Here is a 16,489-nt window from a genome sequence, read left to right on the forward strand (position 1 = left end):
AACTACCTTAACTAGCTCTGTGATGCTAACTACCTTAACTAGCTCTGTGACGCTAACTACCTTAACTAGCTCTGTGACAATAACTACCTTAACTAGCTCTGTGACGCTAATTACCTTAACTAGCTCTGTGACAATAACTACCTAAACTAGATAGCTATGCAATCACTAACATGATGAAGAGCTCTGAATTTCAATTTCCTCTTCTGTAAAACCTACAATTACCTGCCTATTTCTCAGAATGGTTATAAGAAAGTAATGAAAGTGTCTCTGGGAAGGAAAATGATTTGCAAATTCTAGTCCACTGTATACCCTACCACGGTCGGTCCCCACTTATGACCGTTCCACCTATCAGGGTTCCCTTATGATTGTCTGACTTGACCATGGTGAGAAAGTGATACACATTAAGTGGAAACTACACTTTGAATTTCGCCTTTTGCTCTTTTTCCCAGGCTGGTGATATGTGGCGATCTCAGGATGCTCTCTGGTGATACAGCTCCGTGGCAGCGAGCCTCAGCTCCAATCAGCCACCTGAACACCAGAGTCAACAACTGATACCCTTACAACCACCCTGTACACTTACAACCCTGCCGTTTTTCACTTTCAGTGCAATACTCAATAAATTACAGGAGATATGCAACACTTTATTTTAAAATAGCCTTTTCTGTTAGCTGATTTTACCCATCGATAGCTAATGTAAGTTTTCTGAGCATGTTTCAGGTAGGCTAGGCTGAGCTATGATGTTTGGTAGGTTAGGTACATTAAATGCATTTTCAACTTATGATATTTCAACTTAGGATATTCAGCTTATGATAAGTTCTTCAGGACATAACCCCATCCTAAATGGAGGAAAATCTGTGTTACGTTTTGTGATGCTCTGAGCTTCTCTTTAAAGAGAATTTTGCCAACAAGCAAGTATATGCAAAAAAAAATTTTAAAAAGAGAAAGAGAGAGATTGCTGAGTTAGTGGTAAGTAGACTGACCTGGAAAAAAGAAGAGTGAGTGACCAGGCTGAGTTTCCATCCCCACTCTGTAATCTGCCAGATCTGTAACTGTAGCAAGTTACTCTCCTTGAGTCATTTTCATCACAGGTAAGAGGAAGATCACAGCACCACTGCCGTAGGCTTGTTAAAGGATTGTTATACAGCTTCACTGAGGGATTCAAGCAATGCTTGGCAAATGGCAAATGAGTGTTTAGTGTGAGCCAGTCATATTAGCTATCAGCTTCGTCATCTGTAAAATGGGAATTAGAAATCCTGCTCCTTCCCTACTTCCCATAGATTATTTGGTTGACACCTGCTCAACTAGTTGATAAACTGCTTTGGAAAGTGTACTAAATAAATACAATGTTATTATTTAAAGATTCATGTTTACTATCTGCTAGCAGAGGTGAAACAAAAGTGAAACACGTTTGGGAGGATTTTCAAATGTCTAGGCGTCTAGGCGTAGAGGGGGTGACAAGTGTCTCTGCTACCTTCTTCATTGTCTCAATCCATCATTTGTCTCCTTGCTACTCACTGCAGCCTTTTCTTTTTTCTCCCTCTTTTCTCTCTTTACTATCTTTATGCTTCTCCTTTTAAGTGTGTCTAGAAGGAATTTTAAAATTAAACTTCAGAGACTTTGGATTCTAAACAGAAATTGTTCCTTAGGCCTCCTAAGTTAAATGGCACATGAAGATGGGGCAAAACGACACAAAATCAGGAGACATTATAGGATTATAGGAATTACAGGACTGTCTCTCCAACAGTGGTCAGCAGCGTTGGATATATATCTATGTATTTAAAGAAACACATCAACCAAATGTAGTATGTGGAATATATTTTGGATCCTGATTCGAATTTAAAACCATAAAAAAAATATCATGAGATAATTTGGGGAAATTTGAGCACTGATTAGATATTGCTATTAGTATGATATCGACATTGAGGTTATTTTTTTTCTTAAGCAGCTTTTTACTTAGAGATACATTCTGAAATATTTAGAACTGAAATGCTATGCTGTCTGCAAATTGCTTCAAAATCATCTAGGCTGGGAAGCAGGAGGTAGTGCACAGATGCTCATTGTTCTATTTTCTTGACTTGTGTATATTTGAAATTATGCATAAAAATGTTATAAATAGTATGACCATTGACAATATGTGCTTCAGTAAAATGAGCCTACAAAGTGTAAACTTTTAGTGTAAGGAAACTGAAATATAGAAAGAGGCAATTTGAATGGGGTATTTATTTCCTGTATTGTAAGTTTTCTTCTCCATGAATAAATCCATTTTCAGAAAAGCCTTTTATTTGACTTCCAGGAAGCAGGTGCCAAAATCCGTAGAGGCTTAGAATGGGTATGACTCTTAGATATCACCTACAGAAATTAAATTTTAAAGAATTTGCCCAAGATCACATTTTTAAGGCATGGCCAGGACTCCAGCCCAGAGCTCCAGGGATAGAATCCCACTACATCCTTTCTTCCACTCCCGAGTTGCCCACCCGCACATCTGGAATCTGGAATCTAGGGCGGCAGACGAGGCTGCAAACGATGATCTGTTTGTTTACCTCCTCAAACCTTCTCCATTCCTGTTGTCATCGAGCCTTAAACAGCAAACTTGGTTTTTCTGAACGAGCTTTCCAGAGACCAGCAGCTGAGGGGCAGGAAGCCACAGCACAGGGACAGACAGAGCAACAAGCACGATCCTCCACACCCCCAGCCTGATCTGTTTCACCAAGATAATCAAGCCCTCAAGTATGAGAAATTTCAACCTCTCTCCCTGTCTCCTCTCCTGCGAGTCTATCCAAATTTACACACAAGCTTACTTCCTACCCACCACTCCCAGATGTGTCTACTCCAGGAAGATCCTTTCTCCTCTGCACTTCAGCCCCTCTTCCCACCTGCCTGGCTTCACCAACCCTTTATCTTTATACTCTGTCCTTCCCCCCATGCTATTATTCTACATTTACAAATAAAAATACTTTCATTCAAAAAGAATTCTCCCTGGGGGTAGGCGAGGGGTCCTCATATTGTCAGCAAAACTACCCAAAACATTTCCTGTTTCCCTAGTTCCGACCCTTTCATCAGACCTTTACACTTCGACTTCCATCCCTACCATTTTGCTGAAAGAGCGACCTCTATATTGTGAGGCTCAGCGGTCCAACGGGCCTTACCCTTATGGGGCTGTTAGCTTCATTTGCCACGGTGACCGTTCAGGCCAGGCACCTCCATCCCCTTGACCTCCTTAGCCTTACACTCTCCTAACTGGTCTTCCCGTGGGTCTCTTTTGCTGGCCCCTCCCCTGCTCCCCCATAATGCTGACATTCTCCTGCCCTCCAGTCTTGGCTTCCTGCACTTTTCTCCTTAAATGCTCCTGGGAAATCTCATCCTTGCTCAGAGTCCCAACCGTATCAGGTATTCTGATCATTTCTGAATATGTTTTCCACTAATTCCAGACCGTCTTCTAATTATATAAATTGTCATGGCCCGTGGATTGCTGAACATACCCCCTCCGGTATCCCACAGACACAACAAATATACATTCATCTAAAAATCGAGAACACAATCACCCCTTCTTTTCCTGACCCATTCTATCCCCCAGCCCCCTGTCACCTCACACACACATACAAATCTTCTTCCTCTGGAATTCCTGGTGTCAGTTTCTGACACCACCATCCACTGAGTAACTCAAGCCCGAAATAGGGGAGTAATTAGACAGGACTCCTTTTCTCTCATCTCCTAGAGTCAGCCAATTACCAAATCACACTGATTGAATCTCCCTGGCAGTTCTCACATCTGTCCCCTCCTCTCCATTCTTACTAGTACTGCTCTGCTCCATGTTCTGCTCCATGGTTCCTGGTTCCTACTTTCATTTGTCTTTGGTCTCTGTGATCCAGACACGCTTCTCTACATCAGAACATGCCGTGATTAGGTACCCACAACTCTCTTCTCCTAACTGGACTCTTAACCCCACCAAGGGCAAGAAAGTGGGCTCATTCATTCATTCACTCATGCATTCATTCATTCATACATTTATTCAGCTAACATTTAGGTATCTCCTGAGTGCCAAGCAGCGTACCAGGCATAGTACATTATCTATGCAAACACTGCATACATGAAAGCTATATTTTTCATCTCTGCATCTCCAACATCTAGCACAGTGCCTGGTACCAAGAAGATGCTCCACAAATGTTTGTTGAACATAACTGAGCCAGCCAGTGGACAGATGAGTGAGACCATGTTTACAGCAGGATGCTGGCAGGGAGAGGACGGTGGACAGGCGAGTGAGATCATGTTTACAGCAGGATGCTGGCAGGGAGAGGCAACTTAAAGTCATAGACACGGCATAGGCTCCAGCGTCTGGTGACAAGGGTTCAAGTTCCAACTCTGCCCATTCGTGGCTGGGTCATCTTGGCTGAAGACCTTGCTTTCTTATCTATGAAATCAGAATTCCTAAGGCCATGCCAACCTCCTGTTGCGTAAGCAAACATGGATTGTGCATTACTCAGCGTCAGGAAAACATGAAGTCATATTGACAGCATCTTAGTCCTAGAAAGCAGGGGCCCAGCACCAAATGGGGGCGGGGCTGGAGGCTGCAGAGGAAGGGGCGGCAGGCCCGAGAATCGGAAGCAGCAGGACCTCGTTCTCAAAGCCCTGGGGCTGCGATGTCAGTACGAGGGGCCATCATAATTGCAGTGTGGCTCTCTCCTATCTCACAGTGCCAGGGCACTGGCTATCAATCTCTTCCCCTCCTGAGGCAGGCACAAAAGCTTTACCACTTGCCATCAGGGTCTACAGCTGTGGGCAGAAAGCAGCTCCAGCACTCTCCCCGCCTCTGAATATAAAACAGGCTCTTGCTAATCCTCCATTTTCAACGACTTTAGCCTTCCTCCCAGCTCCATTCTGGCCAGCCACTTAGAGTCACACAAAAAGGAAACTCCATAGCCATCAGACCAGGGATGGGCTCTGGCCCTGGTGCAGCAGGCTAGTGGTGGGAAATAGTGGAGTGGAGTCTGGGCCACCTCCAAGGACAGATCTTGCTCTGGGATCTGCTCCTCCCTGCACAGAGCCCTCAGGGAGTGGAGGTGACTCGCTTTTGTGCCTGTGCGGGGTGCACATTAATGTCTGCACTGGGGGCAGGGGGAGGGGCCGGGGCTGTGTGGGTGTGCTCTGATGCACACAGATGCTGAGCAAATTCTGACATGTTTCCTTGGGAGACAAGGCCTGGTAGGAAGGTAGGAATCTACCTTAAGCCACTCAGCTTTTCGGAAGCCTTCTTCCTTCTTGGACATTTTGTTGAAAACCTCAAAAGCCTTTTGGAAATTCCATACACAGCACACTAATAAAGGCCCTGATGGGAAGGCTGATGCTGTCCAGACAGTGAAAAATTTCCTGATCCCTGAGGCAAAGACAGAAGCAAGGAGCATTTCTGGAGATGGAGGTGTTTGGACAAAGAGGAAATTAAAAAGCACAAAACAGAGAGCCTGGGATCAGATGGGCAGCACAAAAACACTAAGCCATAAAGTTATTATGCACAGCAAAACTCAGGTTTACACGGCGCAGTCACAACCTACAATAGCTTTCACTTCTCTGGCTGAATTTGACCAAGTTTCTTAGCCTCCACGAGCCTCAGTTTGCTCTGGGAAGTTGAGAAGATGAAACAGCATAGTGCAGGGAAAATACCTAGCTCTGGTAATGGAGCTACCACTATTCCTTTTAGAGGTATTCCTTTTGGAGGTAAGCTGAGTGCTTGTTCCTGTGCCCATTTTACAAACCACAAAAGCAAAGCTGTCCAACAGCCCTAGGGAAATTTGAAACCAGGACCCCCAGGGTTTTCCCTACTTTACACACATTTCAGCAGACTCCGTTGCTGCTGCATACCCATCACTGAAATCCTCATTTGGAGGATTTTTTTTTTTTTTTTTAATGGAAATATGATGGGTTTCGGTCAGCCATCCAACCACATTCTTACTCAATCCCCTGGGACTACCTCGCGTTTGGGAAATGGTTATCATTAACCAAGCAACCATGATCTATAGGTCAGAGTTAACCGACCCATGAAAGAAAGATCTTGACCTCAGTAAGAGATTTAATTCAGTTAGACAACGATCATGAGAAAGTTTTCAGGGGCATCTGGGTGGCTCAGTCAGTTAAGTCTGCCTTCAGCTCAGATCATGATCCCAGGGGCCTGGGACTGAACAGTGCATCGGGCTCCCTGCTCACCTCAGGCGGAAGGGGGGGGGCCTTCTCCCTCTCCCTCTGCCTGCCCCTCCCCCTGCTTGTACTCTCTCACTCTCAAATAAACAAAATAAATGAAAAAGGGGGGGCAGAAAAGAAAGTTTCAGATTCTTCGTGTGTTTGGCACTGGGTGAAATTAAAGAAAAAAAGTGCCTGTCGGACCAGGTTCCTTGGGGCAGCTTACCAATGCCTGGCCACAGTGGGCTACAGGGCTCTCTACAGACTCCAATCCCTGCTCACCCCAGACCTATCGACCTACTCTGAAGATTGAGCAGAGAGCAAATGGTTAATAAAAGCTAGTTTACTGGATTGATTGGGTGCTCACGGGGCTATCATTTCCAAAATAATAAGAGCCATCAATAGCATCATAAATATCACATTGTGCGTTCACAGTGTTGAGATTTCCCCAAACATGTATAGGCTCTCAGGATAACAGCTGTCTCGCTGCCCCACTTTCTAGCACCCCCCCCCATCTTCCAAGAAAACCCTCAAGGTTTCCAAATCTGTAGGAACAAATAATCCAAAAACAGCCCCAGTTGCAGGCTGGGGTAGGCCTTCCTTACTTCACTAGGTTGAAAGCACCCCAAGATCAAGACTTAGAAGGACCTGAAAGCCTGTGTGTGTGAAACAATGCATTGAGAGTGAGTGGCTCTAACACAGAAAGCGAAAAGCCGCTCTCCTCCTCCACGCCTTCCAAAGGTCACTACCAACACAGCCCTCAGAAGGACCCATTTAGCTGATGCCAGGGACTCGTCACCTCCTGTAAGTGGCAAATGTGCCCTCAACTCACTGCTTAGCAATTGGTGACCTGCCCCCCCCAAATAAATAAATGGTAGCTATGTATGGAAATGGATGTTAACCACATTTGTTGCAGTGATCACTTTGCAACACATACATACATCAAATCATTATGTCATACACCTGAAACTAATATAATGTTACATATCAATTATATTTATATTTTAAAAAAAAAGAACGCTTGCCCCAGAAAGTCTAGTGTTAAGAATATGTCTAAGAAAACAATCTGGAAGGTAAGCTAAATTTTAACTATGATGTTATTTCAGCATTGTATATAATAATAGAAAAAATCTTTTTAGTTAAAATAAAATAAATCGGCGACCTGCCGATGGTTGTTAGTTCACTTGATGGTGGGGAGCCTTTCACAATGTCTCTGTGTATCAGATCGTCACATGGTACTCTTGAAACATCTCCCAATTTTGTCAATTACGCTTCCATAAAGCTGGGAGCGGGGGGGGGGGACACAGAAGAAACTGGTGACCTCAGATGTACTTTAAATCTCCCTCCACTCATTGGGATAGTGAGATCTTCTGCACCGGCATGTGTCACCGGGGTTAGTCACCAGCAACGCTGGAGACCTGCATGCTGAAAAAACAAAACAGATGCCGTGGGCAGCCAGACTGCTGGGCAGGCAATCCACTGAAAACAGCAGCAGAAAAGACATGAATGGAACGAAAAGAGACAGTGTCAGAGTCCAGATAGCAAACTACAATATTCTCAGAGCCTGCAGGGATCTGAGGGAAGAAACTGCATCTCTCCAGGGCCAGAAAACAGGTTTCAGGGGACCTGGGGAGTTAGGACTGAGGAGAAGGGAGAACAAAAAAAAAAAGAACCTTTGCAGCTTGGCACCCACTGAGTGGGAAGAATGGCAAAGTCCTGCACTTCGTGCTCCTGGCGGGGGTGACAGGCTTGCCCCCGCTGCAGAGCTCTGTGAGAGAATGAACGAGGACCCATGGGAGGACAGTGCCTTTTCTGCCCCGAGGTGCCCTGCCCTTCTCACAAGACCGAGGCTGGGGATGGCCAGTCCAGGGAGCCCTCCAGGCCCTGCTGGAAGGAGCAGCTCTCTCTTACCTGTCTGGCAGTGGCAGCGCAGCAGGGAAGGTATGGCTGGCCCCAGCCCCAGCTGGGCATGGTTCGGTGAGGCCCTGAGTGATAGAGTCAGCCACCTCCCGGTACAGGGGAGAAGGTGGCGGAGGGCAGCCCCCCTCACCTCAGCGCCCCTAGGAGAGCTGCCGCACCATGCCGCTCGCGCGTGGCTCCCCGCTCCCGCTGGCTCTGCTCGCCTGGGGCTTTGCATCTCATGAACGGGGAAAGAGCGAAGAGCGGGCGGGCGGTGAGGGAAGGGGGGGTGGGGAAGCGGGGGGAGGGAGAGGGGCACTCTGACAGATGATGCGCAGAGTCGGGGGAGGACCGAAGCCTCGAGCAGGATGGCACTGCCTTGTGTGGCTCTCCCGCTGACAGCTCGTCACGGAGGGGCCGGCTGCTCTGGAAAATTCAGGGAGAGGCAGAGAGCAGAGGGGGCGGCAGAGCCGGCAGGTGGGGAGGGAGGAGGTCCCCAGATTGTGCAGGGGGAAGGAGGTGACGTGGGGTAACTGGCACAGGAGAGAGAGGATGACCTGCTTTGGCTGAAAAACAGACCAGGTTGGAAACATCCCTTCATGAGGCGGTGTGGGGGAGATACCGGAGCACCATATTCCTGGCCTGCCTTCAAGGTGGTCTCTATCCCCTTCCAGAGCCAACCAGCAAGGCCACTCTGCCTTGGGAATTTGGAATGGCTAGACACTTTAGATCAAGCACAGCTCCAACTTTCTCAAAGAGAAGAAAAAAGAATTGGCATGAAAGAGTGTAATGCGTGAACTATTTGGTGTCATATGTCACTCTACCCCGCAGGCAAGTCTAAGTGCCCCCTCTGTCATCTGCCCAACTTCTGACCAGGAGATTGTGGTGTTAAGAACAGGAGAAAGAGGCAGCACACACCCCACCCCACCCCCAGGAGGGGATGGAGTGTGTCTTGGGATGCTTCTGTCTGTGAAGTTCTATTGGGATGGTCAGGAGCAAAATCTGCTGGGCAGCTTGGGCCAGTGCCTGGGGAAGCTTCTGAGCCTGAGGGATACCCCATAGCAGCTGATGCTGGTCTACTTGACCTGCCACTGGGGCGTAGCAGGGTTCACTGCTCAGGCCCCAGAGCTGACAGTCATCTGCTCTGTTTACAACCACAGCAGAGGAAGAGGCTGACAGGGAAGAAAATAAACAAACAGTGGAAGCCTGAGAAGACCAAAGGAAGCTGCAGCTGGGATAGCACACAACAAGCTTGGCTAATGAGGGGAAGAGAGATCTCGAGAAGGGCTTCTCTGGGGGGAGGGGACAGGAGGCAAAGAGGGTAGAGAACTAGTGTGCTGCGCTAGGGAGCTGCCCACCCCTGGTGCTCTTCAGGCCTGTCTCCAGAGTCCTGACAAGCGCTGCCCCAGGTGACCCCTCAGGGGAGCTGGACCTTGCCTCTGCAGACGGTCACAGTCACCAGCTCACTGATGCATTAAACATCACAGCAGTTCAACAAAATCAGGTCAATGCAGCAAGCCGTCGTCGGAGCCTACTGCGTGTTGGCGGGGAAGCAAAGGCAATGAAGACAACTGACTTGGGTCTGACATGATCCACAGGAGAGAGACTTACCTAAGTGACTCTAACGCATGGATAAGTAAGCGGAAGACTCGGTGCCACCACCACACCAGGGGGAAATAGAGACAGCCACCTGAGCCGTCACATTCGTCCTCCCAGAGGAGGTCTCATCTGACCTGCACCTTGAAGGTGACCTGTGGATTTTGACAAGCCTGAGTTTAATGGGGGGAACTCAAGACAGAGGAACAGCCTGGGCAAAGGGATGGAGTCTAGAGGTGCCTGGTATGGTGTGAAGAATAGTGAGTGTTCTTTCTGGAGAGGCTGGAGCAGGACATGAAGTGGGATAGGAGGAGGCCACGGTGGAAGATGTGATTGAAGGGGCACGTTGTGACCAGGTAGGGAAAAACTTCAAATAAAAGAATGATGGTCAAGTCATTTTCATGATCAGACCTGTACTTTGACAAGACACTGAGTGGAGAAGGACTTGGCAGGGGCGGGCGGGGTGGGGGGGAATCCAGTCCAGGTTATGTTGTAAATCCCCAAGTGAGTAGACAAGCACCAACATGAAACAGTATACCCAAGAGGAAAAAACAAGGTACAGAGATTTGGGGCAGCTAGATCAGCTAGACTTGATCTGATCTTGATCTGAAGGGTAGGAAGGAATTGAGAATGGCCCTACAATCTCTCATTTGAAAACTGGCTTCAAAGGCCAGGGGACCCAGTCCTGCCCTGCAAGGAACCTGATGAGTCTAAAGAATCCAAGTAAGCAAGGAAACACGCCCTTCCCTAGAGCCTCCAGAAGGAACAGAGCCCTGTGAACACCTTGCTTTTATCCCAGGGAGACTCGTGTCAGACTTCCAGCCTACAGAACAGTTGGCATGGGATCATTTGTTACAGCAGCTGTAGAAAATAATATAGAGGAGCTGTCCTTGGTCATGGTTAGGATGTGTCTTGCTCAGTGTAGACATACAGAAACCATGGAAGAACCAACATCAGAAATTAGATAACCTCCTCATTTTAGTGAGGTGCAAAGTCTAAATATCTCCCTTAGAGTATGTCATCCTCGCACACATGCGCAAATATAAGCACACATGTGCGTGCACACACATACCTGTGCGCACACACACACACACACACACACACGCCCCACAAGTGAATGTCTGAGCTCAGTCTTAAGTGATTCATTAGGCTCCCTCCCCTTCCCAGGCATATTCTACTTCTGGCAAAAGTGGCTACCTCTCTTTAATGAGCCATTGTTGAGGAAGGCCTTCTTTGCTCTCCCATATAGTATCAACTGTCAAAGGAAACACAGTTAATGCTTAAGGCTTAAGAAAAGAAAAGTAGAGAGGGGGGCACCTCCTTTAGCAGAGGAGAGCCTCTGACAATGAGAAAGCAGAGGCTGCCAACTTGAACAAAGAAAGTAAACAAACAGAAACAAAATCAAAATAACTCTGTCCCAGGGTAGGAGAAGTAGATTCTGCATAGGAAGGAAACAGAATAGAAGAATGGATAGACACGGTTAGTCAGAGGGGCCAAGAGAGCTGCTGAGCCTCACATCCTGTGGGCCAATCTATTTAGAGGTCTGTTAGAGTTCAACCCTCCTTATACTTGGATGCATAAGGGCACAGGCCTGCACATGTTCATGTGCAAACACACACATGAGCACATGCGAGTGATCTCGCAGAGTTTGAAACGTGCATGTATCTGGAGGTTATTTATAGAGAATAGGATTTATATCTATCCAGGAATTCTGTTCTCGACCAGATCATTCTGTAGGTCTGAATGATCCTTCAACCATACACACTTCCACAGGCAGCAGATAGAAATGATAAAGAACATGGATTCTGGTACATCAAGAACAGGTACTCTGTATACAAATTCCACTTCAGCCACTTACCAGTTTTGTGACCTCAAGCACATCACTTAACCTTTCTGTGCTACAATTTCTTTTCCTTTAAATTGGGATATTCATTGCACCTGCCTCATAAGGATGTTATGAAAATTCATGGGTTTGTATGTAAGCAGTTTAGACTATGGATAATGGATATCCCATCTGCTCCCTCAGGATTCACGATCCCCCTTGATCGCTCATAGCATCTTATACTTATCCAAATGTGTACGTGTGTGTGTACAATTTTAATTACCTGGTTTCTTGTCTGCATATTCCCACTACTAGACTATAAGCCCCACAAAAGCAGAAGCTATACCTTGTTTCACTCTGCCTTTTTCACCTAATCTCATTCATGTGTTCAAAAAATCAAAGATGAAATAGAGTTTTCTTTCTTACCCAAGATTTAATTCCCAGAGTATAGGCATAGATGTCTAAAACTTTTATCTGTACTAGCTCTCTGTGAGCAAACCATCCAACTTCTTTGAGTCTCTATTTCCTCTTCTATTATATGACAGCGCTAAGTTAGGTTATCGATACATTTTCTTCGATTTCCATAATTCTACAATCCTGTACTATATTTCTCCTGCTCATCTGGAATAAATCCTTGGAAGACTTTGGACAAAGGATGCTTAGTAATTTGATAAGACCACTACTCAGTTATTATCTATCACCAGGAGTGTAGACTGTGGAAGTGATGGCCCTTGGTTTGTTCACAGCTCTCTGTACCCATGCCCTTGGACACTCTCTCCTGCGCTGATTCTAGATGTGGCCATGTACCTTGCTTTAACCAATCAGACACGAGCAAATATGATACAAGTAGAGGTTTGAGAAGCACTTGTGAACTGGAGTTTTCTGTCTCTTGCTACCTTGGAATCCTGTGGCCACCATGTAAAGAAATCCACACTAGATTACTGGATGAATAGAAACATGTGATCTAGTCACCACTGTCCTACCAACCAACAGCCAGGCAACTGCCAGACATGTGAAGTCATACTAGATAATCCAGTCACCAGCCAATATACCAGCTGACTGTGGACACATGAACAAGATCAACTAAGCCAGCCCAACCAAGATTGCCCAAATGACCTACATCATTATGACCTCAATAAATGATTGTTGTTTTAAGTCAAGAAGTTTTTAGGAGGTTTTGTTACACAGTAAAAGCTCACTGATACATCATAGAGTATCCCATATTTTGAAGCCCATTCTGGTACTTCTAGCTCCATTTCCTGAACATCAGTCTTTTTTATTGTACCCCCCCAACTTCATTAAAAAGCAAAAAGTGACATAGGCAACTAAATGAAATCCAGGCTTTATGAGAGATTCAATTTGTGTTTGTTTCTTCTGAAACCTTGGACAATCTTTCTTTGCCTCAGGGTGGTTATATAATATATAAATAGATATACAAATTTATTCACCTATCAGGGCAGAAGCCACTTATCAAGCACAGCTTTGGAAGTAAACTTTGTGCAGGTGATTTTGCCAAAGTGTCTAATTTTTCCACCGGAATTGCTTACTCTTAGAGAGCAAACAGTCATCTTTCTTTGCCCATCACAGTCCCTAGGGTAGCTTTTTGGTGATTTCCAGACCTGTAAATCATGGCCCAGATACATTTATAAAATTCCCAAATGGCATCTGCAAGGCCATTATTTTTCCAAATAAGAACATTAAAAATTTATCTACCATTGCCATCATTTTATAAAATAAAGGTAATTTTGATGCCAAAACATACAGGACATAATCTCTGAATGAAAGATAATTCTTCCCATGAAAGTACAATTGGCAACCCAGCACCCACATTTAGGTACATAAATATTAATATAAGGAAATATTACTTTTTTTAATTTTTTTATTTTTTATAAACATATATTTTTATCCCCAGGGGTACAGGTTTGTGAATCACCAGGTTTACACACTTCACAGCACTCACCAAAGCACATACCCTCCCCAATGTCCATAATCCCACCCCCTTCTCCCAAACCCCCTCCCCCCAGCAACCCTCAGTTTGTTTTGTGAGATTAAGAGTCACAGACACATGCATATGCCCATGTACGCACATGCACACAAAGATACACACAGTACACTGTGCTATTTTTTTTCCTTCATTTTTCTCTGACCACTGATTTGCCTTTGGCACCTATGGATGGACTTGACTTGTGAACCACTAGCCTACAACACTGCATATACAAAACAATTGCGTGGTAGAACACCTAGGGGATATTTTAACATTCATAACCTCTACTAAAGGGGTTGGTTTTTTTTCCGGACTGACCTGGAAGCCTACACTAGAGCAGATTCTGACCCTTCCCACCACTGCAGCTGATACAAGTGAGATAAATTTGCAGCACCATAAAAGTGGACATGTTATAACAAATAGCTGCCAACTCGCATTTTCCCAGAACACAGTTGAGGGAAAATGATCTTCCTTTATTCCAGCACACTCAGAACGGTACAGCTAATGGAGATCAGGAATCTTATCGAGGGGACTCTGTGGATCAAGTCTGAATTTTGAGAAACTGCAACACGGCTTACAATCACTCTTAAATACACATTTAGGAAAGCATTCCCTCTGAGACTAATATCGAACATGAATGGCCCAGTACATAGAAGTGGTCACTAGACAATGCAGAAGCAAATGAAAGAATAAGAGAGTTACTACCTGAACAGAAGAGAGATTTCCCAGCCTGCACCCTGCCCTTAGATATGAGACATTAGACACAAAGAGCAGAACACACTCCAGTTCAGGGTATGTGTTGTCCACATGCTTAAGATACATGTTTAGTCAACCACTTATATACATCCTGTGTTTGGTAGATGTGGAATTTCAAAACTTCCATAGGATCGGGCACCTGCATCTACCCACTTATGAGCATCTATACTGTATATACTCAATATAAAATGTGTTGAACGAAAAAAAAAATGTGTTGAACGGATGAATGAATGAACAAATGAACCTCTACATGAGATATGGGTTATTTATTAATTCAATCAACATATGTTTATTTAGCACACTGTGCTATGGGTCAGGCACTGTGCCAAGGATGCCATTGCTAGGAATACTCCCATGAACAAAATAATCTTGACTTCTTCTCTAGTTTTTCTTTTCCCCTACTCTGCCTTCATCCCTTTGTCAAAACCCACCTAATTTGAGAATCCACCAGCTAGTCCTGAAGATAATTCATAAATATCCCAAGGTCTTTCTCAAAGATGACCTAATAAGCCCATCTTTTGTTTTTCAATTGTTTCTCTAAACCTAGTCTCTTATTCTAAACTCTTATTCTAAAGGTAGAGAATTTCTCTACTTGCCCAGGTGATCTCAAACCTGCCTCACCTCTCTTGACTTTTCCAATCCTTCTGCCTTAGGTAGGCATCTCCACTCAATTTCAATTTCCAGCCCATTAAGGGGCAACCCTGGAAGCTAGCCCCTTCCTAACAAGAAGGAAGCTCTGACCCTTCCATGAGTCAGTTCCCTTATTCTTAAATAATCTTTCTCTTGCCTTGAAAAAGAGCAACCCTTCAGCTATTGTTAAAAATAGATATCTGAACCAGGCTGAACTCCAGCTGACTACTGTAATCAAAATTTTGATACCCAGAGAGGGCAGACCGTAAGAGGAACTCTTACAAACTACTACCTTAATGAGGCTTATTCCTTATTTGAAAGACGGAAATAAAATACATTTTCTCAATTATAAAACACATTTTCCCTCACATTTGAACATTTCTGTAGCAAGACATTTTATAATCAGCATATACTTATAATATGGTAAGGTTGGTGACCCCCATCCGTGTCAGTGGCCCTCAAATAATAAAGCTGTATTAAAAACATAACTCATCTTTCAATTGATGGAATCTTATAACTGAGAAAATGTCGTGGGCCATGACTCTTCATTGCCAAAGGCCAAGTGAGTGCTTATTAAAATGATTCAAATTGAAGTAGGACAAAAGAAAAGCCACGGGAAAGCGTAGAGTTTCCAAAATCTTTAATGCATTAATAATGTCTCTAATTCAGGGAACCAGAGGTAACACTGGGAAGGATGGCATAAATACTCATTTTCCCCACTTGACAGTTTCTATAAGGGCTGATGATCATTGGAAGTGAATGGATTTGAGTTCTCCTGTCTCTTCCTTCCCCTGCTACCCTCTGGCACAGGAGCTACTGGATAACAGAATGAAGAACAACATAAAATCAGGGAGAAGAAAGAAGCCAAAGGCATGCAGATTCTAGAAACTAGCTGATAGACTTTGAATAAGGAGCTGACACCATCTGGGTCATTGTAGGGTCTGTTTCTTTGTTTATATTTTTGTTTTATTATATCCATCGTAGGACTAAAGAGGGACGGTCCTGGAACCACACTGTCTTCATCTGAATCCCCGCTCCACTGCTTAAAAGTTGTGTGACTTTAGGCACATGACTGAACACAGCTGTGCCTCAGTTTTCCTATCTGTTAAATGGGGATCATATATGAGTTGATACCTTTACACTTACAGAAATGTCTGCCACATAGAAGCACTCAATAGGTCATTTGTTATTATTTCCTACTTGAAATTTCCTTAAAGAAAAACAATCCCTTCTCTCTGGAAAGCTGAAAAAGAATGCCATTAAGTCCTAGAAAAAACTTACATTCTTCCGTGATGGAGATTTATTTCGCCTCCAAGATTAAAGTCACATATACCTTTCCCCAGGACTTTTCCTTTTTGTGGGTGAAAAAAAAAAAACCCAGCAATATTATTCAGGTGAAGGTGAATTTGCTACGGGGCTAAGTCCTTTTTCAGTGTTCAAAATTTTACCAGTCCTAAATGAGAAAAGGCCAAGTGGTCGCAGCCGGAGTCAGATGCCATCATTATTTCATTTAGCCCTGAAGTAAGTCTTATTTCCTACGCACAGAATTTACTGAGGAAATTGGAACAGGAGGAATTAGCAACTGTGTGCACACATCTTCACAACGAATGTGTAGTTCCTTATAGTCAGCATGT

At 44.7% G+C, this 16,489-nt stretch overlaps 1 protein-coding gene across 2 annotated transcripts in view; it reads right to left on the bottom strand.

Moving 5' to 3' along the window:
* RGS8 (regulator of G protein signaling 8) overlaps positions 1-8,290 on the bottom strand; it is a 41,818-nt gene extending 33,528 nt beyond the window's left edge. The window contains exon 1 of one of the 2 annotated variants that reach the window (XM_004767914.3): positions 8,080-8,290. In XM_004767914.3, coding sequence (XP_004767971.1) covers positions 8,080-8,139 — 60 coding nt within the window. In that variant the 5' untranslated portion in view covers positions 8,140-8,290. The remainder of the gene's footprint in view (positions 1-8,079) is intronic. The other variant, XM_045074325.1, reaches the window with a different exon arrangement.
* Positions 8,291-16,489: the final 8,199 nt, after the last annotated feature.

This window comes from Mustela putorius, unplaced genomic scaffold (genome assembly GCF_011764305.1).
Source record: "Mustela putorius furo isolate JIRA1106 unplaced genomic scaffold, ASM1176430v1.1 tig00537335_pilon_pilon_pilon, whole genome shotgun sequence".
Taxonomy (NCBI): Eukaryota; Metazoa; Chordata; class Mammalia; order Carnivora; family Mustelidae; genus Mustela; species Mustela putorius.